This window comes from Myodes glareolus, chromosome 7, assembly GCF_982192425.1.
Source record: "Myodes glareolus chromosome 7, mMyoGla1.1, whole genome shotgun sequence".
Classification (NCBI taxonomy): domain Eukaryota; kingdom Metazoa; phylum Chordata; class Mammalia; order Rodentia; family Cricetidae; genus Myodes; species Myodes glareolus.
In genome coordinates, this window is record NC_142032.1 from 93,656,808 (window position 1) to 93,680,123 (window position 23,316).

General features: G+C 47.1%; 1 protein-coding gene across 3 annotated transcripts in view; it reads left to right on the forward strand.

The window, feature by feature from the left end:
* Positions 1-23,316, forward strand: part of Irag1 (inositol 1,4,5-triphosphate receptor associated 1) — a 106,853-nt gene that overhangs the window by 44,867 nt on the left and 38,670 nt on the right. For all 3 annotated transcript variants that reach the window (XM_087908565.1, XM_087908566.1, XM_087908564.1), the window contains 8 exons: positions 3,811-3,911; positions 5,681-5,751; positions 7,967-8,140; positions 9,109-9,186; positions 9,797-9,849; positions 10,028-10,075; positions 10,443-11,054; positions 13,338-13,416. In XM_087908565.1, coding sequence (XP_087764691.1) covers positions 3,811-3,911; positions 5,681-5,751; positions 7,967-8,140; positions 9,109-9,186; positions 9,797-9,849; positions 10,028-10,075; positions 10,443-11,054; positions 13,338-13,416 — 1,216 coding nt within the window. The remainder of the gene's footprint in view (positions 1-3,810; positions 3,912-5,680; positions 5,752-7,966; positions 8,141-9,108; positions 9,187-9,796; positions 9,850-10,027; positions 10,076-10,442; positions 11,055-13,337; positions 13,417-23,316) is intronic.

Genomic DNA, 23,316 nt, shown 5'->3' on the forward strand with positions numbered 1-23,316 from the left:
AGTCCTCAGACGCTCTATCTGGAATATTGCATCATCTTCCTTGAGAGCTTTTGTTCACTTCTATAATTCGACTTCCTTAGCTGTGATTGAAATACCTGGGCCAACTTAGGAATTATTCAATCCATGGTTTTAGAGTCTTCAGTCCATTATCCCTTATCCCTGTTCTTCCTGGGCTCACAGTGAGGCAGGGCATCACAGCAGGGAGCATGTGGTGGAGCAAGGCCACTCACTCATGATGGACAGGAAGCAGGAAGCTTGACAGGAAAAGGATGGGGACAAGGTATATTCCACCAGGACATTGGTGAGTTGACCTAATTTCCTCCAGTTAGGCTCCACTCCCCTAAAGTTTGAAGCACTCACCAAAACAGCACCACCAACTGGGTTTCTAGACTCCAACCTATGAACCTATGTGGGACATTTCATATTGGAACCACAGTATTCACTTAGGCTATCACATCCTTCTAAGACGGTCTCAATTAAGGTCTAAAATGAAATATCTTTGCAGAAGTTATCAATAAGGCATTAGGATCTGGTGTAGGAGGTATTGGTAACGTTTATTAGGTATCTGGTATTCATTGATCCATGTTAGATATTATCACTCCACCTAAGATGTTATGTATTTGTCAGCGGTCACATAGTGTGTCACAGTTAAGTGTAGAGTCAACTGTTAAGTGAAGATTCCTTGTATACATGATCCTGCCTTCTTTGTCTCTTCTTGCCAGTGAGGCCATTGTACTAAGTCCCAGTGGTCTCAGGTGTGGGCATGCATGCATGGAAGAATGATTGGATGAATGGATGGTTTGTTGGGTGGATGCCTGGATGGATGGATGGATGGATGGAAGGATGATTGGATGGATAGATGGATGGATGGATGGATGGATGGATGGATGAAAGGATGATTGGATGGATTGATAGATGGATGGATGGATGGCCATGTGGCAAGATGGATGGTTAGACTGAAGGGAGGAAGACATGAAACAAGGAGTAGCATCAGGGAGGGAGGACTGACGATGATGGTGGATGAATGGGGCTGGCTGGGTGATGTTTTGCAAAGCATGGCCAACACCCATTGTGTACTGCTCCACACTTTTGAGATGTGATGGCCTGAGAGAAAGAATAAGGCAAGAGAGAGCAGGAAATTCCAATGACTATGGATCTCCGACTTCTGGAACCTAAGCGGACGCTGGCAGAGACTGACAAAATCAGAGTGGGCCCTGGGCACATGGGAGCATACACTGAGGAGCAAGCCTTCCGGATCGTGGGGCAAAGAATGCTCTCCATGGTGTGCACAGAGGAGCCATGTGCCCCACAGAAGTCCTTCCCCTCTCTCCCATGGCCTTAGGACTTGACACCGGAGTCATCATTTTCTTGTAAGTCCCCTGAGAATCTTTTTATTTTGTCTTGCGAGAACAAATTCCCCTCCCAAGGGAGTCCCTGCCTGCCTGCTGGGCTATAGCAGAGAGACTGTGGATACAGTCAAACAATGTGCACCGACCTCCCACCCCTCCCCTGCCGTCATTCTTCTTGCTTTATTTGTGCTTATTTTTAAAGTCTGTCTAGGGAGTATTAGCTCCATTTGATGTTTAGAAACAGAAAGATCAGAGGAATGAAGTATCTGCCTGGAGGTCACCCGGCTGGGATCCCACTGCAGGTCCACCCAGCCGCGTCCCTGTTCACGCTGACCCAGTAGGTCCTCCGCGTTCCACTGTCACCCAAGGCCACCACAGAAACCACACTTTCCACACCGGCCTGGACCAGACCTGGAGCTGTTCCTAAAGTGTCCGAGCCCAGACCTAGTCATGTGATTTCGAAGACTTGAAGCTCATATTCCCATCTATGACATCGGTCTATATTTATCCATGTGCTCAGGAACATAGGAAACTATTGTGCACTCTTGGGAATTTATGAGTGAAATAAACATTTAAATGTTTCTATAAGATTTATTAGAGGGGAACAAAATGTGACCTGTTGCTTATGACTGAAGCGAGCTTGCTGGAGGTGGCATAGCCCCACAGAGGTTGGCGGACCCCGAGGAGAAGAGAGAGAGAGCCCTGGGGAGGCTGAGTCCTCAGACAAGGAAGAGGGACAAGAACCCAGGCGCAGTGCTGCCCCATCCTGCTTCCCACCCTGTAGCATGATTTCTAATTGGTCTTAATAATAAAAACCCGGGGTCAGATATCGGAGTAAATGTTGAAAGATAAGAGAAGTAGAGCAGCCACCACTAGTTGTTACCTCTGTGAAATCCTCACACCTAATGGGGTGTCCTGTCTGTACAAGTCCTCAGACTGAATGCCTTGAGCTCCTGTTTCCTCCTGTCTTATATTCCTCTCTCCACCCAGCCATATCCCTTCGGTCTCTACCTTCCTAGTGCTGGGATTAAAGGCCTGTGACTCTCATAAACACAGGGATTAAACGTGTGAACCATCACCATCTGGCTCTGTTTCTTTTTTAGACAGAATCAATCTTGTGTAGCCCAGGGCGGCCTTGAACTGCCAGAGATCCTTCTGCCTCTTTCTCCCGAGTGCTGGGATTAAAGGAGTGTGCTACCACTACCTGACCTCCATGGCTAACTAGTGGATTGTCTCCACACTTTGATCTTCTGGAAAACTTTACTTGTTAGATCACAAACAAAATAACACCATAACTCTTGCTGTATGTTCTGTCTCATCTGGATTTAGGACTTCTTGGAGGAAGAGACACCCCCACAATGAAGTGTGCAGCACATAAAGTTAAGAGAATATTGTCCGAAGGACACCAGAAACCAGGGGGAGGTGTCAATAAGGAGAATCTGACAGACAGAGAAGCGGTGTGACCCAGTGGGAAGGATGCTACCTGGGTTTGGTGTGGCCCTGGGGCAAGGCAATGTTTTTAGTGGTCGGCTGCACACTCCTGGACTGACTTTACATCTTCTCATTTTAGCCAACATACATCTTTTGTTCACCAGGAGATTCACATGAGATGGGCTGTAAGTAAGTAAGGCAGACACAAAAAGACAATTTCCGGAGCTCAAATATTCAGTTGAGACAAAATCCTGTGCACATCCTAATGTGCACAGGAGTGTTAATCAGCCTTCCTGTGGCAAGAGTCACTTGTGAACAAGAACATGAGAGTCAGGGGGACTTCAGACTTAAGTATCACGTACACCAGAAAGGCAGGGAAGGCTGAGCCACTGCAGAGGCCATAACAGAAGTGTTTGGGTCCATAGGCTTGAATGATTGGAACAGACCAGGCTAGAATTTAATTTTTCTGACCACAGTTTCTATGCAGAAATATGGACCTGAGATTGCTTATTGTTCAGTTTCGAGGAAAGCAAAAACCAAGAGGCTGGAGAGATGACTTAGCAGTTAAGAACACTGGCTGAGGACCTGGGTTTGATTCCTGGCACCACATGGCAGCATACACCCCCATGTGGGAGGGAGGGAGAGAGAAGAGGGAGGGATGGAGGGAGGGGGAAGGGAGGAGGGAGAGAGTAAAAAAGAGAGGAGAAACAGAGAGGGAGAGGGAGAGAGAGAGAGAGAGAAAGAGAGAGAGAGAGAGAGAGAGAGAGAACCGAGCTAGTCTGTATCCTCATTCACTTATCTGTAGCTATATCAATGTACCCTACACCAAAATATCACACCTTGAATATACACAATTTCCGTTTCTCAATTACTCCTTGATGAAGCTGAAATAGACAAACCGACACACCGAGTTGGTGACCCGTGGCAATGACCCTGGGAGTCACACTGGGAAACGCTGCAGTTCCACGGCCCTGCATGCTCCCCCCCAGCCCAGGCCTAACTCCGTTTGTGTTTTGCTCTAAACCACCAGGACTCTCCCTCTGCAGGACCGTTTCACAGCCCTCCCACAATCATCCTGACGGGGGATGCCAGTTCACCTGAAGGAGAAACCGACAAAAACCTGGCCAACAGGTATGCGGCCCAGTCAGATGGGCAATGCTTTCTAAAATGGAGGGATCGAGAGTGTGTTTCTAGAGATGTTCTCTTCGTCTCCGAGTCACTTTCCTGATAAAGACACTATCAGAGAGGACTGGGGATGGGGCTCATTTGATAGCTTGCTTCTTGTCATGCTGTGAGAAGCCCTGGGTTTGATTGCAAGTATCACATAAAGGGTATGTATGGTAGGGTACACCTGTAACCCCAGCACTCAGGTGGAGTGGAGGCAAGAAATCAGAAGTGCAAGGTCATCCTTGGCTACATGGGGAGTTCAGATCCAGTCTGGGATACACGAAGCCTTACCTCAAAAATAAAAACAAGTATTAGCAGACAGCTTTTCAAAATGGGGAAAGAGAATTTAGGATTTTCCCCCAATATCTTTTTTTCCCCAAAATGATGTTCTTGTTCTTGGATTCTGCCCTGTGAGGTTTTAAGAAAAGCACAAGACATCACAGTAGGGAAAATTCCCATCATGTCAACCCAGGTATTCCTATACAAACCTGGAAGATGTGGGTCTTTGACTCCAGACTTCCGCTGCGGACAAACCAGTCCTCCTTGGAAGATAATCCGTTGGAAGGAACACTGGGTCGCCTTCCCAGGGATGTCACTGTTCCCTCATCACGGGTCCCTGCATTGATCTAGCTGGGATAAAGTTGTCTAGGTATCACTTTTAATAAATTTAAAAGATAATTCTCAGGAATAGGGATACAGGTCCGTGGGAAGGTGCTGGCCCAGCAAGTCCAAGACTGGGTTTTACGGGCAACACCACAGACATTAGCCAGAGGATAGTTCTCATAAGAGGGTAATTTTCACAAGAGTATGCATGCCAAATCTTCTTCATCCATTAATTAATGGCATGAGCAAAAGGGCAGAGTGGATACCAAGGAGGATATAAGAAATGAAGATACATGCATAATCAATGTGGGAGGGGGCGGAAAAGCTGAATAAAATTGTGAGGTCACTTAAGGCAGCTTCTTGGGGCTGGAGAATTGGTTCAGCAGTCAAAAGCATATATGGTTTTTGCAGAGGACCTGAGTTTGGTTCTCACCATTCAAATTGGGTGTCTCACAACTATTTGTTACTCCAGTTCCAGGAGAATCTGATGCCTTGGCTCCTCATGCAGCTGCACACACATACACACACACACAGAATTTAAAACAAATCTTTAAAAAGAGCTTGATGTAGCCGGGCGGTGGTGGCACACACCTTTAATCCCAGCACTCAGGAAGCAGAGGCAGGTAGATCTTTGTGAGTTTGAGGTCAGCCTGGTCTCCAGTCAAGGGTACACAGCAAAACCCTGTCTCAAAAAACAAAAACAAAAGCAAAACAACAACAACAAAAAGCTTCACGTTTTCAGGGCAGTGAAACCGTGTTCTGGAATTCTCATGCGTGTCTCTACCAGCCCCAATGCATGTTTCCTGAGGTTTCCACAGACGACAGCTCTACACAGAGCCGGGGTCCTCACACACAGTAAATACTGCAGTAAAGTTCATCTCTTGAGAGCAGGCTTGGATACCTTGAGTGGGCAGCAGAGTGGCATAGAGATTTGCTGAGTGAGTGACGCTCCCAGGGGCTCCGAGGTGGGAGACTGGCATACAGCCTGGGAATTCATCCATTTAACATGCTCCCAAGGTGACAGTCAGAGGGCCTGAGCCTATAAGTCGACAGTGAGAGACTGTAGAGGCATCTCATTTGTCCATCTCCGGGCAGATGTTCTAACAGGATGACCATGTCCTGTCTTTCAGAGCTCCCAGCCCCCACCGCAGGCTTTCCCACCGACACCTGAAGGTCTCCACGGCTTCGCTGACTTCTGTGGGTAAGGGCTGGTTCAATATGAGGATGTGTTCGAATAGAAAGCTCTTGAGCTCAGTCACACTCAGCCCTGTTCCCTCTCCCCAAGCCCAAAGGGTAGAGGAGATCGGCCTCTCCATGTCTGGGTCCAGCTGCAATGATGTCTAGTTTCAGTGTCAGAATGAAAGAGGAAGATGAGGAAGTCAGCAAAGACAGAAAAGTGACGCTCAGCAGTGGGCTCAAGGGGCAGAGTCACGGGGCTGTGCTACTGGGCAGGTACACACCTGGTGCGGGAGAAGGGGCAGAGAGTCATGGGGCTGTGCTACTGGGCAGGTACACGCCTGGTGCGGGAGATTTGTCTGTATTCTGTCAATCAGGTGGGAGTGCACCCGCCCGTGTGAAAGACTGGTGGCTACGATCCCTGCTGGTTCCTACTAATGGTTTTACAAACCTTCATGGGACCATTAAAGGACAGGGGTCACATAGACTAGGTCTTTGTATTCAGTGTTGATTACACTGTTTAAGGGGGTCGGGAAGTGAGCTGGTGTTGATAAAGGCCCGTTCATGGGAGACCTAAGAAAACCAAGGTAGGGAGGGGCCCACTTCTCTGAGCGGGGGGTGGGGGGGGAGGGGGGGATGTGCTGTCATCCCAGGGAAAGCAGTATCTGAGTTTCCCCTTAAAGAGATGGACGCACAGGAGGGAAAGACGACACACTAGGTAGATGAAGATGTGTGGATGAAGCAGGAGTCCCACAGAGCACTGTAGCAATCAAATGTCCAGATGCTGTGCTAGGTCCATGTGTCACAACCATGGCAAATGATGGCGCCCAACACCATATAGTAGCTTGCTCTAGAACGGTGTGATCCTCTTCCCCTCCCCTCCCCCTCCCCTCCCCACCTCTCCTCTCTCCTTGCTTTCCTCCACCACCATCTCCTCCTCCGTCAGAGTCTATGGTTCCAGGAACTGTGGGGTCCAGGTATTCGATTTGTTTCTTGGCTATCATACCTTTCCATCTCCTCTCCTTCAATGTGCGAGTCTTCTTCCGGGGAAGACTTTCCACTCATGGGAACAAACGGCTGGCTGCCCCTCAATTCTTTAGATTCATCCGTGAAGCCCTTCTTCCCTCTCGGTTCCCACGACTGCTTCTCACGAGCCTTGTGTGGTCACCGCCAGCCCACCCCTGTGGCTGCCTGGATGGCATTGCTCGACTGGCCAAGACTGGCTTGGGACCCACTCCCACTCAGCCTTGGCTCATGAAGCAGAGTTATGGCTGGTGATGGTGATTCAGAGGGCTTCCCCTAGTGAAAAATGAAGAGCTACTTCTGGAAGGGACGTGAATGGAGGCAGGGGAGACAGACTGGGAGCCAACCACAGAAGGGATGGAGTTGGTACAAGGTCTTGGAAGCAGGATGTAGGGCCTGCAAAGTTGGCGGCCTGCTTAGATGTGACCCTGGGAACTCTAAGTGGTGTCCATGGGATGAGGCCGGAGGACAGCGTGGTCAGACATAACTACTAGAGAGGTCACTCCGTAGGCAACAGACAGTGGGGCAAAGGTCACTCCGTAGGCAACAGACAGTGGGGCAAAGGTCACTCCGTAGGCAACAGACAGTAGGGCAAAGGCCACTCCGTAGGCAACAGACAGTGGGGCAAAGAGACTGACTTAAAGGCAGAGGCTTTTCAGGGGCCGATGTAATTGTTCAAGTAAGAGCTTATGAGAAGGAATAGAAATGGGGACAGGCTCCAGGGACACCTATAGGCAGATGGTACTCCTGGGCCAGGTCTTAGCCATGGAAACCGAAGAAGAGAAAAGTGATGCCTGGAGTGACCATTATCCCTGAGTGTCCAGCAAGGAGACAGTCACCCAGCCAGCACCCAGGGCACTTCTGGAGAAGGGGCAGTTTGGGGAAGGATGAACAGGGGAAAGGTGACCATGGGGTTGCAGCTGGGGCTTGGGACAACAGCTTTGAGCTTTGTCCCTAGCTACACAGTGACTGACTAGCTTGTAAAGAAACAGAGGGTGAAGGCAGGACCCCCTTTAGAGCAGAGTTAGGACAACTCTGGGAACCAAAGTGTACTTCATAAACCTTTCTGATAGCCTCAAGACAGAGGCAGGTCTATTGAGGAAGTCACTGTCTGTCCCCATGCCCTCCACCCCGACATGGACATATAGCTGAGTCCTGAGGCTGCAGGGCCTCTAAGGTGAGGTGACTCTCACCGGGAGCCCATTCTCTTCCAACAGACCCCACGGGACATGTCATTGACCTGGTAAATGACCAGCTGCCAGACATCAGCATCTCAGAGGAAGACAAGAAGAAAAACCTGGCGCTTCTGGAAGAAGCCAAGTCGGTGAGTGAGCGATTCCTGGCCCGCCGCGGGAGGAAATCAAGGAGCAGCCCTGGAGACTCCCCATCAGGTAGGGCAGGACCAGCAGCAGGACAGGTGGCTGCCCTGAGAGGGGAGGGAGGGGAAGATCATGCCCCAGCTGCAGGGCCCTTGTTTCCCAGAGGGTGGGCTACAGCCTTGCAGAGATGACCCCTCGAGAAACCACTGTGCTCAGCTTCCAAAGCACCTACCCATCTCTTCCTCAGAACTCTCCTGTGTTTTGCTTCTAGGTCTTCTCCCATGTGTGGACAAAAATTCCACATAATGCCAGTGCTCTTATTGGGTCTCAGCAACTCTCCTTCATGAATGCCTAGGTCCTTAGCACTCATGCAGAGAAACCCTGTGTGATTCCCATATGCACGGACCCTTTCATGGCCCTGCAAGGCAGAGTCTGGTCTAATAGTCCCACCCTCTCTATGAAGACCCTGTTCTGCGGTGGGCATCTCCCCAGCAAAGGGCTGAGAAGATTGACCTGGGCCCTGATCTCCAACTCTGGAAAAGAGACAGACTTTGAGGGAATTTCTGGGCTAAAGAGATGACTTTTCCCTGGGACCCTCTGCCATGCTGGCTGGGCTGCGGTCCCTCTCCTTCTGTGCATAAAGATGATGTGGGTTTTAGACTAGTCTAAATGGCTTTGGAGGACAAGGAGAGCATTTGAAACCAGAGTGGTCCGAAGGCATCTAGAAAGTGCAACCTTGCATGCTTTTCCTGTCAAACTATGCCAAGTCCTCAGTTTCTGGAAAGTTCTCTGAGGTCAGGTCCAACAGGCTAAGGGATGTGACCCCACATACTGGAAATTACCTGAGGGTCCCTCTGCTGGGCTGGCCATAGCAAAAGTTGGGTTGTAATAGGAGTCTTATATGGCAATGCAGAACCAGCCCCTGGCCTTGACAAGACAGTCCGGGTTTCCAAGGGGTAAAATCTCCCTGAGAGAATCATTTGTTAGGGGGCAGAAGTCCTAGCGCTTCGCGAATGCCAGCCAGGTGTTTGTTTCCACAGCCATTTCCCCAAACCTCAGCCCTGGAGCATCTCCCTCGCCCTCCAGAAGCTGCTCGCTCACCCTTTCCACACCACCAGGTGAGGCTGGTCTCCCACCCCCTGCTCTGAGGACTAGAAACAGTACGGCAGGCAACAGAGACAGGCTGAGTGAGGGTAGGGCTGAGGTCACAGAAAGGGGCCTATGATGGGTGCGCTTTCTCCAGAGACACGCCATCACAGCTTGTTTTGAATCCCCTTGTTTGGACCACTATAAGTTTTGTTTGTTCTTGTGGTCCTGGGGGTTGAACCTAGGTCCTCACACACGCACTCTGCCGCTGAGCTACATCTCCAAGCCTCGTATATGTTTCGGCCTCGTCCTTTCTGGGTTGTGTCCAGCCACACCCTCAGGCACCAGAGTACCACGTGGGCAGCCTGCCCTTGTCAGTGCTGGAGGACAAGTCCAGGACCCTATATGCACAGATGCTTCCTGGTGATCAAACCTTCAGGTCCCCCGTGACTCAGTTTCCTTATTTGGTTTCTATGGTGATTCAGTGTTGGCAGGTGAGCAACAGTGTTTTGTGCCAGGCCTTACAATGGATGGCTCAAGGAGGTTTTTGGGGGGACATTTTGGGGGGGCATGGGTTGATGTTAAGGTGACAACTACGGAGCTAGGTGACGGGCATCGCTTACCTTTGCTGGCCCGTTGCAGGTTTCGACACGGGCACTGGCCCGCAGTCCCCTTCGCCGGGAGGACCACCACAGGTAACGACACACCTGTGCTCCTTCTATGCCAGTAGATCTCTTGTTCCTAGCATCCTAGAACTCTCTGTAAGCCCCGAATGAGGGAGGTAGCGGGGTGGGGGGCGCATTTACACCCTGCTAAGCTTCAGGGGGGAGCCGGCCTCTTCCTACTGCTGCTAACCTGTGTTTTCTTTCTCAGCAAAAGGGGCATGAGGTCGACATCTCCTCATCTCACCTCGGAGAGCCTGTGAGTTTGGGCTTTGTTTGCTTTGCCATGATCTGAATGTGAAAAATGTCTCAGAAACGTAGGCTGGCCCCTGGGAAGCCTGCAGATGTGGGGGGCATGGATGTGAGTAGGGGATGGGTGCTGGGCAAGCAGAAGGCTCCTCTGTCTTCTGAGATGGAAGTACGAGAGGGAAAGAGGTAAGGCACACACCCCAGAAGAGTGATTCTGCACCCACAAATCCAGCCACAGTCAGACAGGAGTTGCTCATCTCAGCTCAGGGTGCAGGAAAGCTGGGCCGCTCCTACAAACACATAAATAGGCCTCTTGTCCAGGTTCTGAGTCTCCTCAACCTGCCTCCAGGGTCCCAACTCTACCGTGTCTCTTTCAGATTGTCTCCAAAGGGCTAGCCGACCGGAAGCAGAATGACCAGAGGAAAGTGTCTCAAGGCAGACTGGCTCCTCGCTCTCCCACACTGGAGAAATCCAAAGAACTTAGAGTAGAACAAAAGGAAAACTTTGATCCCCGTCAGCATCCGGAGGCCACGCCCACGGCTCAGGCTTCAGGAGCAAGCATCAGTGGGAAAATGGCCCTGAACAGCCCCCAATCTGGCCCTGCTGAGGTGGAACTCGGAAGGCAGCTCCAGAAGACAGTCAAGGAAGGCAGCCCTCTGCCCCGAGGTGCAGTCCAAGGCTCAGGAGGAACTGTTTCCTCACACCTGCAGGGACAAGGCTCTGCTGGAGAACCTGTGGGGCTTAAGGCTGGTACCAAAGCTGAGCTGCGGCCCCCTGTGTCGCGCCCCCCCTTGATACGGGGAGTCTCTTGGGACAGCAGCCCCGAAGAACCTGGTCCCCTGCTGCAGAAGGTACTTGCTAAACTGCCTCTGTCAGAGGAAGAGAAGCGGTTTCCAGGCAAAGCCAAGCTCGCTAAGCCGCCTGGGCTCAAGGACTTCCAGATACAAGTACAGCCGGTGCGCATGCAGAAACTGACCAAGCTTCGGGAGGTGGGTCCCTGCCCTGCTGCACAGTGTGGCCACGCCAGGTCCCCCATGAGCTACAGACTTCCCACTCATGCTGAACTCTGGGACAGGGCAGCTTTGACGTCAAGGACTCCCAGACTTCTCGACCCTGAGAAGCCGGTGCCATCAGTGTTACATCTCCACAGCAGCAACTTCGGGTGCCTTTTGTTCCTGCTAATAGATAGAAGTCAGCCTAAGACATAGCAGTCACACTTAGCCACACTTCATGGGAAGTTGGTCATTTATGGACTCCTTATCCTGAGCTGTCTTCTTCCTCTAACTAGAATTGGTGACAAGATAACTAGAATTGGGCAAGACCAGGATAAGCAGGTTTTCTTTTTGTAATGTCATTCAGCCTGCCTTCTTGGTACCTACTTAGACCCAGGAACCACCATGACATTGTCAACACGGCACTGCTCCTCCATGGTGAATTTCTTCCAGTGTCCACGGTGTCCTCAGCTTCCATTGGTCATCAAGCTAGGGACAGTGGTCAATCAGGGGACTGCCCTACTGCACAATGAGTCGTTATGGAGTGGCAGAGGGGAGACTGTAAAAGGGAGGGATTAACTGGATAAACAAGTCCCGATCCAGTCCCTTCTCTCTCAGAAGGCCAACCTCAATCCAGGTCAGGGACTGGGATCCTATAGATTAGGGACTAGAATAGGGCAACGTCCCCTGGCTCCTCTACTGAGGGAGTGAGGGTGAGGAAGGAAGCGAGGGTCTGTAGCACCCCAGTGCAAATGAGAATATCTACGCTAGCAAGGACACAGTCTAACAGACCGCTGTGCTCTTCAGAGGGCTTCTGTGAGGCTGGGGAAGTGGCTCAGTTGGTAGAGTGTGTGCACGCCAGTACGTACAAAGCCCTGGGTTCTCAGGATCACATAAAACCACATGTGGTGGTAGCTCAGGTCTGTTATCCCAGAACCAAAGAGGTGGAGGCAGGAGGATCAGAAGTTCAATGTCATGTTCACATACATAGTGACTTTGAAGCAAGTCAAAGCTCTCTCTCTCTCTCTCTCTCTCTCTCTCTCTCTCTCTCTCTATATATATATATATATATATATATATATATATATATCTCTTTATATGATTGATAAATAGATAGATAGATAGATAGATAGATAGATAGGTAGATAGATAGAAGATCATGATCATCTATGATGTTTTAGGGTACAGACTTAGGAAGATTTGCATAGAACCGCCATCCTCTAATCCAGAGCTCAGGGTACCTGGTAGCTTAGAACAAGGCCAGGCAGAGCCACCCACCGTGGGCCACATCCCACATCCGTGAAGGCAAGTGGAGATGAAGGGCCAGACACCTCGGGATTCACCTTTATGGATTTCAAACGCCGGGAGAGTAAGCCACTACCCCAGAACTCCCCACACCCCCCTTTAGGTCACACTCACTCAGCAAAGGAAGTTGCAGAGAGCCTGGAAGTTCATGCCACTGCATCTGCAGCTGAGCACACACACTTCACGCTGTCCGGTGTGAAGACAGCTGATGGGCTCTGGACCTCGGGCGTGCTGAGTATATCAGCACGGGGTTGGCCTCGGTTCTGCTTGGAGCCTGAGTGGTCTCTGTTGGCATCTTCCTTTCCTCTTTTACCCAGGGGCCAGTCACTCAAGTGGTTTCTGTCACCTGGGAGGCTGAAAACCCTTGGATAGCACCAGGGACCAGGAGAGAACTCAGGCATTCCACTAGAGGGCCCTAGTCTGACAGGAATTGGCTTGGAGCAAGGGTGGCCTACTGGGTCCACCCTCAACCTAGGTCTGCTGCTCAGTTCCCCAGGCAATGACTCTCAGGCCACAAAGACCATTGAGGAAGGAGTGTCACACAGAAGAGCAGGGCAGGAAGCTGCTGCCAGCTATGAGTTCTTCAAGACTTGCTCCCAGAAGCGGTTGCATATATATCCAGGACCTTACTGTCCCCAAAGTCCTTAGTCCCTAAGGACTACACAGTCCCTACACACTTCCCCTACAGTCAGGCTGGGCAGCTTATTTCTCTGAGGCCCAGAACTCCTTTAATAAGCAAGTCATGTGGGAGGTGGTTCTTAACCCAATGATGGCATTTCAGGCCCTTTTATGGACGGGGAGAGGACCTTGTGACCCTCTGGCCTCACCATACCTTGTCATGCCAATTCACCCACTCTGGTCACTGTCCTTGGAAGCCCATATAAGGCTGAGTGGCTACAGAGCCACTAGGCGACAAAGAAAAGTGTCTAGCCTGGTGGCATCATTTGAATTGTGTTTCTTCCTCTTCTCACCAAGGAACATATCATGATGAGAAACCAGAACCTGGTGGGGTTCAAGCTTCCCGAACTGAGTGAGGCTGCGGAGCAGGACAAAGGTAGGTTGCTGGGGCTTGCTCGTCCTCCCTGCCTGCCCTCTCCGCCTGCCCTCCCTGCCTGTCTTCTCTACCTGCCCTCCCTGCCTGCCCTCTCTGCCTGCCCTCTCTGCCCACCCTCTCTGCCCACCCTCCCTGCCTACTGTCTCTACTCTCCCTCCCTGTCTGCCCTCCCTTTCTGCCCTCCCAGGACTGGTTATCCCACTGAGTCGAGAGCGTTCTGAGTGTGAACAGTGAATTTCCCATCATTATTTGTGCTGGAATGAGGGAAGCCGATTGACTAGCCCACTGAGGCAGAGCATGCCCAAGTCTGTCTCCTTCCTGCCACTACCACCCCCAGGCCTGCTAGTGACAGTGGGTCTGGAAAGTGCCCCAGGTCTGAACTTTTGACATTGCCTTTCCCCTCGCACCCAGGAAGCCACCCGAATAGATCGGTTCCTCTTTTCAAGACACCAGAGCTCCCTCTTTCTAATCTGCTGCCACCACCAAGTCCTAACCCAGCCCTGCCCTACTGGGTGGCCACACATCCCTTCCTCCAAGGCTTTGCTCTCCGCTGCCCCACACACTCTACCACACTTCTCTGAAAATGAGGCAAGAGCCTGGACCCACCCTGTTCCTGCCTTAGTCTGTTCTTCCTGAGTTCACGAATGCCCCAGTAAGAGCCACAGCTCTTCATCCTGGCTCTGCCACTGGCTGAACAAACCGCCTGGTCTCACTGGACCCAATCCCAGCCTTCACCCCCACCCCCACCTTGTAACTCGGGGCTGACGTAGTTGCTTCAAACATTATCAAGAAGAGCACATGAACTAAACTATATTTACAATGTGCCTAGAGCAGCACCTGGTACGTCAAGATCCCTAAAGTAGGGGCCCTAAGAGCCAGTATTTCTGTCTGGGGCTACATCTGTGTGTACACACGTGTGTCTGCACACATATTGTAGGCTGCATGCTTACAATGGTGCCTGGCACTAACAGGCCCGGAACAAGCATTTATGAAGGAACACATGGATGAGGTTGTAAGAGTTCACAGAGGAGTTTCTGAGGTAGTTACATAAAAGCAACCTTAACCAGAGTGCTTTATGATGGTCAAAAGAATGAAGGTGTTTGAAGGGATGCTTCTAGAAGGGCAGGCTCTCTGTCCTTCCCTCTTCCCCAGGCCGGTACCCCGTAGACACTCACTGCCTTGTCTCTGTGCTTTGTATACACTCTGTTGCCATCCCCCTTCCCCTCTGAATCCTTGGAGCTGTGGTGAAGCAGTGGGCAAGCCCGCCTGCTCTCAAATGCCCCCTGTCCTTGCTTATCTGGTATTGATGTCTATAGCTCATCTTTGCTTTTGTTGGTACTTGTTAAGTGGTGATGTATAGAATGTTATGGATAATGTATATATAGAATTAACTTTTCCATTTTAATCATTTTCAGCCTGTGGTTCAGTGGCTTTAAGTCCGGTCGTGGTATATTGTGCATCACTGTCCACCCACAGAACCTCTTCATTTTCCTCAGCTGCCATTCCACACCCACGAGACACCAGCTGCCCATGCCGCCCCCCCCAGCCCATTGCCACCACCATTGCACTTCCTGTTTCTGTGCCTTGTGTCTTCGCTAGGTCTCTCACATAAATGAAGCCATACACTGTTTGCCCTACTTCTTTTAATGCCATTCCAGTAAATTCTCTCTAGCATTTTGCAGACTCAACGTCATTTGAGACTCAGACTTAATCTTCTCCCAGCAAACTAAGAGGAGGAATTTTGCTTTCATCTTACCGTTAGAGAAGCTGAGGCCCAAAGAGCTACTGACCTCATCACACGGTTTTGCCATCAGAGGAACACTTCTGAAACACGTTTTAGCTTCATTTCATTTTAGACAAACTAATTCAGAGGAGGCCAGCTCACGGGGAGCAGGGCGGTGACCCCTGGACCACTTCCTGGAAACTCCTGCCTTTCTCCTGTGAGCACTAGTGGGCCCAGGCTTCATGGAGTGCCTTTGGAAAGGCACACTTCCCCTCACATTGTCCATGGCTGGTGTCAGTCATCTAATGAACTGCCACATAACCTTATTCTGGGTATCACTGGCAATGAAAAGTTCTGGGCTGAAATACAATGGCTAACACCTACTCAACGTTAACCAGGCTCCCAGCGGTAAAATCTCCAGGAAAACGTTTTTAAAGGACTGAATTACTTTAAAAAAAATTAATTAACTATCTTGAGTCAGGTGTGGTGGCAAATGCCTTTAATCCCAGCACTTGAGAGGCAGAGGCAGGAAGTTCTCTGTGAGTTCAAGGCCAACCTGCTCAGGACAGTCAGGGCTGTGTAGCTCCCTCTTAAAAAGCCAAAACAAACAAAGAAACAAAGAAACAAAGCATCTTGGAACAAGGGAGATGGTTCAGGGGTAAGAGTACTTACTCTACAAACATGAGGATCTGAGTTCGGATCCCCAGCACCAAGATAAAAAGCCAGTTGTAGCCACTGTGCATGCCTGTAACAGCAGAGCTGTGAGGGGTGGAGACCGGAGGACTAACGTGGTTTGCTGACCGCCATCTCACCTCCAGAAACCACAAGGTGTGAGGCAAAGAACGACAGAGCAGGAGCGCTCGGCATCTTCCTCTGCCCTCTGTACATATACATAGGTATAAACCACATACATTTATAAATACACACACCACAAAGCATTAACCATAGTTAGAGGTATCCTTCTAAATATGTATTTCTTCACTTTTAATTTTTTTTTTATCAAAACACTAGAAAAACCTCTTAAGATTTTCTATATATGAGGCTGGAGAGAGGATTTAGCAGTAAGAGCTCCTGCTGTCCCTGCAGAGGATGTGGGTTTGCTTCCCAGCACCCGCATGACAGCTCATACCTGTCTGTAACTCCAGTTCCAGGGCACCAACACCCTCTCCTAGCCTCCTCCAGCTCCAGGCACATATATGGTCCAGGTGCTTGCAAACCACACACACACATAAAATAAAGAAAATCCTTTAAGCAGTCTTTATACATAGCCCATCACAGCTGTATATTCTTTTCTGTGTTGATCATTTTTCTGAAGTTGGTTTGATGGTAAAGATATAGCTTCCTTTTGAAGACTTGTTTCACTGACGTTATTATAACTAATTAGATGTATTTCGATTTTGTATTTATTGTTGACTGGTTCTTATTTCCTCCTGTGTGACCATCTCTATTGTAAAATATCTCAGATGTGTATAGTTCTCCCTCTGTTATAAACAGTTTTGTCTTTGTGCTTGTGGGATTGAGCCTCTGCCCTGGGTCCCCTCGACAATGATGGAATGAAACCTGTAAGCCAAATGAACCTTTCCCTCCCTGGTCCCTTGGGTCAGTGTTTCATCACGGGAGCAGAGAAGCCAGGTAGAGCCTGAGGCATGAGGGCACACGCCTGTAATCCTAGCAGGCAGGAGGCTGGGGCAGGAGGACTCCAAGTTGAGGCAGTCTGGGCTACAGAGTGACTCCATATTTCAAAACAAAAAGTATAAAGGATGACAGTTATAATGTCATTATTATTATTGCCATAAAATGACACTTTTGTTTTTATTTCAGTTGATTTTCTAGCATACTCAAAGTTAATTATTTCTGGTAGCATCTTCTTTGCTTTATATCTATCCATTTGGGCCTAGATTATGCTTTTGGCTGTTAGTAATATATGTGACATCTGTGCACAACATGTGAATGCTGCTTTGTCTGAATGTTTTCTCTTAGTGTTTAAAATTATTTTATCTTATTTTACACTATGGGAATTTTGCCTGCATGTATACCTATGCACCACATTTGTGCAGGGCCCACAGAAACCAGAAGGCATTGGATCTCCTGGAACTAGAGTAACAGACAGTTGGAAGCGGCATTGTGGATACTGAGAATTGAACCCAGATCCTCTTCAAAAGCAACCAGTACTCTTAACTGCTGTGTAGCTGGGCATTTCTCTCCTGAATGCCAGTTCCCGAATAACCACTCTGAGGCTTCATATTAATTACAAACTGTTTGGTCCATTAGCTCAGGCTTATTATTAACTAGCTCTTACAACTTAAATTATTAACCCATTTCTATTATTCTTTATTTTGCCGTGAGGCTCATGACTTGTTACTGCACATCTTGTTTCTCAGGCAGCTGCTGGCATCTCCCAGACTCCACCTTCTTTCTCCCTGTGGCTCTGCTTAGATTTCCCACCTGGCTCTATTCTGCCTCGCTATTGGCCAAATCAGCTTCTTTATTAACCAATGGTAATAAAACATTTACAGAATACAGTAGGGCATCCCACTTTACCTCCCCTTTTCTGTCTAATTAAAAAGGAAAGTTTTAACTTAACATTGTAAAATTACATATAACAAAACAGGTATCAAGCAAGAATTATAGTTATAATATTTAGTCTATTTGTATTTGGTAAAATTAAAGAAAATACTCTATTATCTATTCTATCTTAGCAAGTCTAAAGTTTTATATCTAATTTATCTTTTTATTATAACTAAGGAAAGCTATATTTATAACTACCTAGTCTTCAACTCCATCAAAGACTTCAGAAGAATATAATATTACCTAAGTAAACAGGAAGTACATTGCAAGCAACTTCCAAAACTCTATAAATGACAGAAACATCTTGCTCTCTGGACAGTCACCCAAAGTTCTTCTGTAACATTGGGGCATCCATCTTCAGCCTATAGACCTAGAGTGTCTGACAGATTTCTCAGTGAAGCAGAAAACTTGAAACTCTCCTGCCTTTATTGGCAGTTTGTCAGTCATTTTCCCCTGTGTCCTGCCAAATGTCTGGCAGACTCTTTCATGAAGCAGGAACTCTGAAGGACTGCCTCATCTTGTTTTGGCAAAGTTCAGCAGTCATTTTCCTGTAGGTTCTCATGTTCACTCTATATGGCACATTGTCAAGCAGTTCAGGAAGAGTAACTTCTTGCCCAAATGGCTAGTCTTGCCACATTAAAAGCAAGCTCCATAAAGAGCTTTTTCAATGCCCATCATCCTCTTGAAGTAATTGGTGCTGCCAGGAACAAATGTCTCACATCCAAAGAATTTGAAGTTACTAAAACATCTTAAATGGTCATATTTTGTAGATCTTTGAAGTGTCCAAAGATAACCTATCCATATGAAATACATCTCTGTGTATCCAGAAAACCTAACTAACATAAGTTTGACTATCAGAGATGACTATTAATTTGTATTTCTTAACTATACATTACATTTTTTAAAGATTTATTTATTATGTATACAACATTCTGCCTCCATGCCAGAAGAGGGCATGCCTGTATGCCAGAAGAGGGCACCAGATCTCATTACAGATGGTTGTGAGCCACCATGTGGTTGCTGGGAATTGAACTCAGGACCTCTGGATGAGCAGCCAGTGCTCTTAACCACTGAGCCATCTCTCCAGCTCCTATACATTACATTTTTTAAATGTCCTACATAGGCATAATACGTTAACCAAGAGTAGAATATGTATATATAAAGTATAACAAAATTGACCTTACATTTGTTTCAGTAAACCAAAATCAATATCTATGTATTTTGAGATTAACATTTGTTTTTTGGATTAAAGTAACTTCAATAATCTACCTTTTCCCCATCATTTCTATATCTCTCCTGAGCCATATTTCCAACCTCCAATATTTAAAAACTTTTTATCTTATTATATGTATATATGTACATCCATGATATGCGTGGCTGCACATGTCTGCTTAACACATTTATAGTTTCATTTACTTGTGTTTATTTTGCTAATATCTCTGACTCCATCTTTTTGTTGCTGTTGTTTTTTTTTTTTGACATGAAGTCTCACTATGTAGCCTGGAACTCATTATTTAGACCAATATTATTAGACCAGTGGTCTTGAATGCCCTCTGAGCTTCATTTTAAGAATACAGGTATTTTAAGACTTTAGAGTTCATTACTCCAAAAGCACTTTAATTGTGTTTGTATTTCTTTGTGACTTAAACAGTCATATGTTATATTCATATATATATATATATATGTGTGTGTGTGTGTGTGTGTGTGTGTGAGAGAGAGAGAGAGAGAGAGAGAGAGAGAGAGAGCGAGAGAGAGCGAGCAGTGATCCTATTTGTTGTTGTTGTTATTATGTTTATTTTCTTTTGTTTTATATTGTTTCAGTGGGGGTTTTGTTTCTCTTTTTCTTCCTTCCTTTCCTCTTTCCTTTCCTTTCCTTTCCTTTCCTTTTCCTTTCCTTTCCTTTCCTTTCCTTTCCTTTCCTTTCCTTTCCTTTCTTTTCTTTTCTTTTCTTTTCTTTTCTTTTCTTTTCTTTTCACAACAAAGTCTCATTCTGTAACCTGAATTGACCTGGAACTAGCAATCCTTATGCCTCAGGCTTCTGAATGCTGGGATTACAGATATATGCCACCATACCCATCATGGCTTTAATGAGACTATGCTCTATTGTGTGGTGGGATTAGTCCTCCCTTGCTACTTTTCTTCTGTAATGTATTTGTTAATATTCTAGACAGAATCCAGTCAGAGATCACAGAATGAGCAAGGAGCTAGGAGACAGGAATCTTATGCACCAGAAATGAATAGGGTTTTACATTTCCTGACATCTACATGACTCCTCCACATCTGAATTTCCACCATCTTGTGCACCTTGCATGCTGGACTCAGAAGGACTGTCCAAGTTTTATTTGCTTTACTATTTATAAACCATTAGTTTACTAACGTTCAGTTCTCAATTGGATCTATTCAGATATTTCTTTCATCTCTTCCAAAGTGTTTAATGTTCTGGGCATATGGCTCCTGCTTCATTCTGCGTTACCTTGTTCTCTTGTTTGTTGGTCACCAAGACTCTTAGTTCATTGGATTTTCTGATTGATCACTAGTGGTGCAGATGAATGTGGCTTGGTGATGCATACTCCCTGCACAATAAATACTGCTACTGAATGGTAGGACGCGAACTCCAGTGATTGTTAGAGTGAGAGAAACTGGAGTGATCGCTACGTGTTGGACGCTATGCTGAGTATCCGACCCTGTTAGACTCAGGGCTCACAATTACCATGAGAAGCAGCCTCACTATAGTCGAGGTTCACACAGAGGTTGAGGCTGATGAAGACCGTGGTGGTGTGTCTCTGAACTGCAGAAGCAGAAGCAGAATCCAGATGTGACCACTTTGCAGAATAGCTTTCCTTTTTGGATTGACAGCTCAACCTCCTGTTATTTTTATTTTCTCTGGCTCACCACGTCTTAGTTGTCCTCCTGTGCATCTCGGCACCTTTGTGTGCCTTATTAATTTGGTAACACTCCCAAGCGATAATATTGATAATGAGAACATTTTGTCTTGCTTCTGTTTTTGAGTAAATTTTAGTGTGCTTATTTTTCTCTCAAGAGTCATTCATCTTATTAAATAAATGTACTTTTTAAAACTACATTTCTATGATCTGATATAAAGTATATGTAATAATTATAAAGTATGATATTGTCTAGGTCTCTCTGTCACTGTGATAAAGCACTGACCAGAACAACTTGGGGGCAGAAAGCGTTTATTCAGCTTCTATGTCCTGATCACAGGCTGTCATTTAGGAAAGTCCAAGCAGGAACTCAAGTAGGAGCAGAGGCAGAAACCATGGAGGAAAACTGCTGGTTTGTTCAGCTTGCTTTCCTATAGCAGTGAGGATCACAGTGGGCTAGGCCTTCCCACATCGACCATGAATCATGAAAATGCCCCTCAGAGATGTCCGCAGGAAGTCTGATAAAGACAATTCTTCAGTTGACATTCCCTCTTAGATATGGCTCCTTTGTGTTGAGATGAAAAAACGAACCAGCACAGGTATTATTTAAACCTTTTATTTTATATATAATTATATAGTTAAAATTTTTATATAATTTAAAATTTTTACATAGGTTTCTCTCCCAAGTCTCAAAATTGTGTTGAAATCTACCCAATATATTCGTTGAACAGATTACATACCATTCAATTTATTTAGTAATTTTCCATTTATTTCTTTTTTATGGGTATTTTTATATTTTCTTTTATAGACACCACCCAAGTCTGTGTCTGTGTTTGTTTTGACTGTGTTTGTTTTGCAACTTTTCTTGGATTGGATAAAATGAAATCTAAACTGTTGGGGCCCAGGGACTTCAGACTGTATTACCATTCTCTCTTCAGTTGTAATTCCAGGGTAAGGCAATTAGGTGCTGGCTAACTTGGCTCCACCCAGCCATCCAGGGCTGCTTTTCTGCTCTTTTCGCTGGGTTCTTGGGCAGCCCTGGAGTCCCATGAGAGGGGAAAGAGCGAGAGATTCCAGAGAAGGGCGTGGAGGGTAACGCCCTCTTCCTGCTTCAGCTCTGTAGTGGCTGTACTGACAGCAAAAGAAGCTGGGAGTGAGGCTGCCAGCCTGGTAGCCATTCTGGTGCCACATTCAGACTTCTTCCATGTGGACAGATTTAGTGGCTGGCTAGGCACCTGCCACAGCATCTTGTCAACTTAACCAGATACCTAGACAGTTTCCCACTTAATGCCTATGCAGCTTTAAATCTTTAAAATACAGATTAAACTGATATATATATATATATATATATATATATATATATATATATATTTCCTGTCATTTCTCTCTACTATAAACCATGGTTAATGGACATTCTCTTACATATTATAGGAATGCTTATTTTCTAAGAAAAGTCATCCTATAAGTAAAATGACTGAACTAAAAGGTTCACACATGTATGTGTGTGAGTTGTGTGTGTCTAGTTAAACTTTCCCGCAAATTATGTTAATCTAGATATACACAGCCTGTAGCAAAATCTCACTATCTAATATTAATAGTCAACCACTGAGTTTTATGAATAGGTAAGTGAATTTGACTCCTGTAAGCACCCACTTTTAAAAAAGAAATCTATGCTAGAGAGCTGGTTCAGTGGGCAAAGTACGTGCTGTGTAAGTGTGGGTACCTATCCCCCGTCATGCACACACACACACACACACACACACACACACACGCATGTACACACATATGCATGTACACACACATGCATGTACACATGTACAAAACATTTAAAAAAAAACAAAATTAACTCCGGTGGATGTTCAATAAATTAACACCGGCTCCTGCATTCTCTCAGGCCTAGGGTGCGGGTGACTAGAAGTTTTGGTTCCTTCATTTGCTGATGCTGTGCCTTGGGTGGCTTTCTTATTCTTTTGGCACCTCAGTTTGCCTGCCTCTGCAGTAGAATAAGTATGGCCCCTACAGCTCTCACTACACAGGTGTCCTGTTCTGTGGATCCTAGTCTGTAGTTCAGTTAGAACCTGACATTCATTATGATGACTGTTGCTGGCCCATGGAACTCTATCTTGTCAACCATGTGAGACAGAATAGCGTTGGGCTGCAGACACCTACAAGGCCCCTTCCCACCCTGTACCCAGAACAAAAGGATTGGGAGTGCTCTGAGCTCTGGTTCAGAGGATATTTCCAGGTTCGACTTGAATCTCTAATGAGGCTTGTTGGCCTTTCTTGGAAGACAAGAAAGGTCCTTATCAGAGCATTCTGGGGTCTTCAGAAGCGTAGCTCTTTCAGTTTCTGAGGATTCTTTCCCCTGATAAATCTGACCTTCCCAACTATTCAACCTGTTCCTGTCTCAGGAAACATTCTACACATGCTTTGCTCTTTGGTCATTCTTTCAAGACAAAGATAAGAGGCTGCTATGGGCCACTCCTTGGTTGTTGTCTGGAAGTATGCTACAAAAGTGGGGGCTCAGACCATACCTTCAAGGAGAGGGCCTTGTCCCAGCAGCCACTAGTGTTTCAGGTGTCTCCTAGTGGGACCTTTAGTCCACATTCTCATTCCTTGACAGCCCACACCGCATCCAGAGTCTCTGCAGCACACTTCTGTTTTGGAGGCCTCACTCTGCTTCCAGGACGAGCACTGGACCCTCGAGGGCCCTACAAGGCTCTGGTT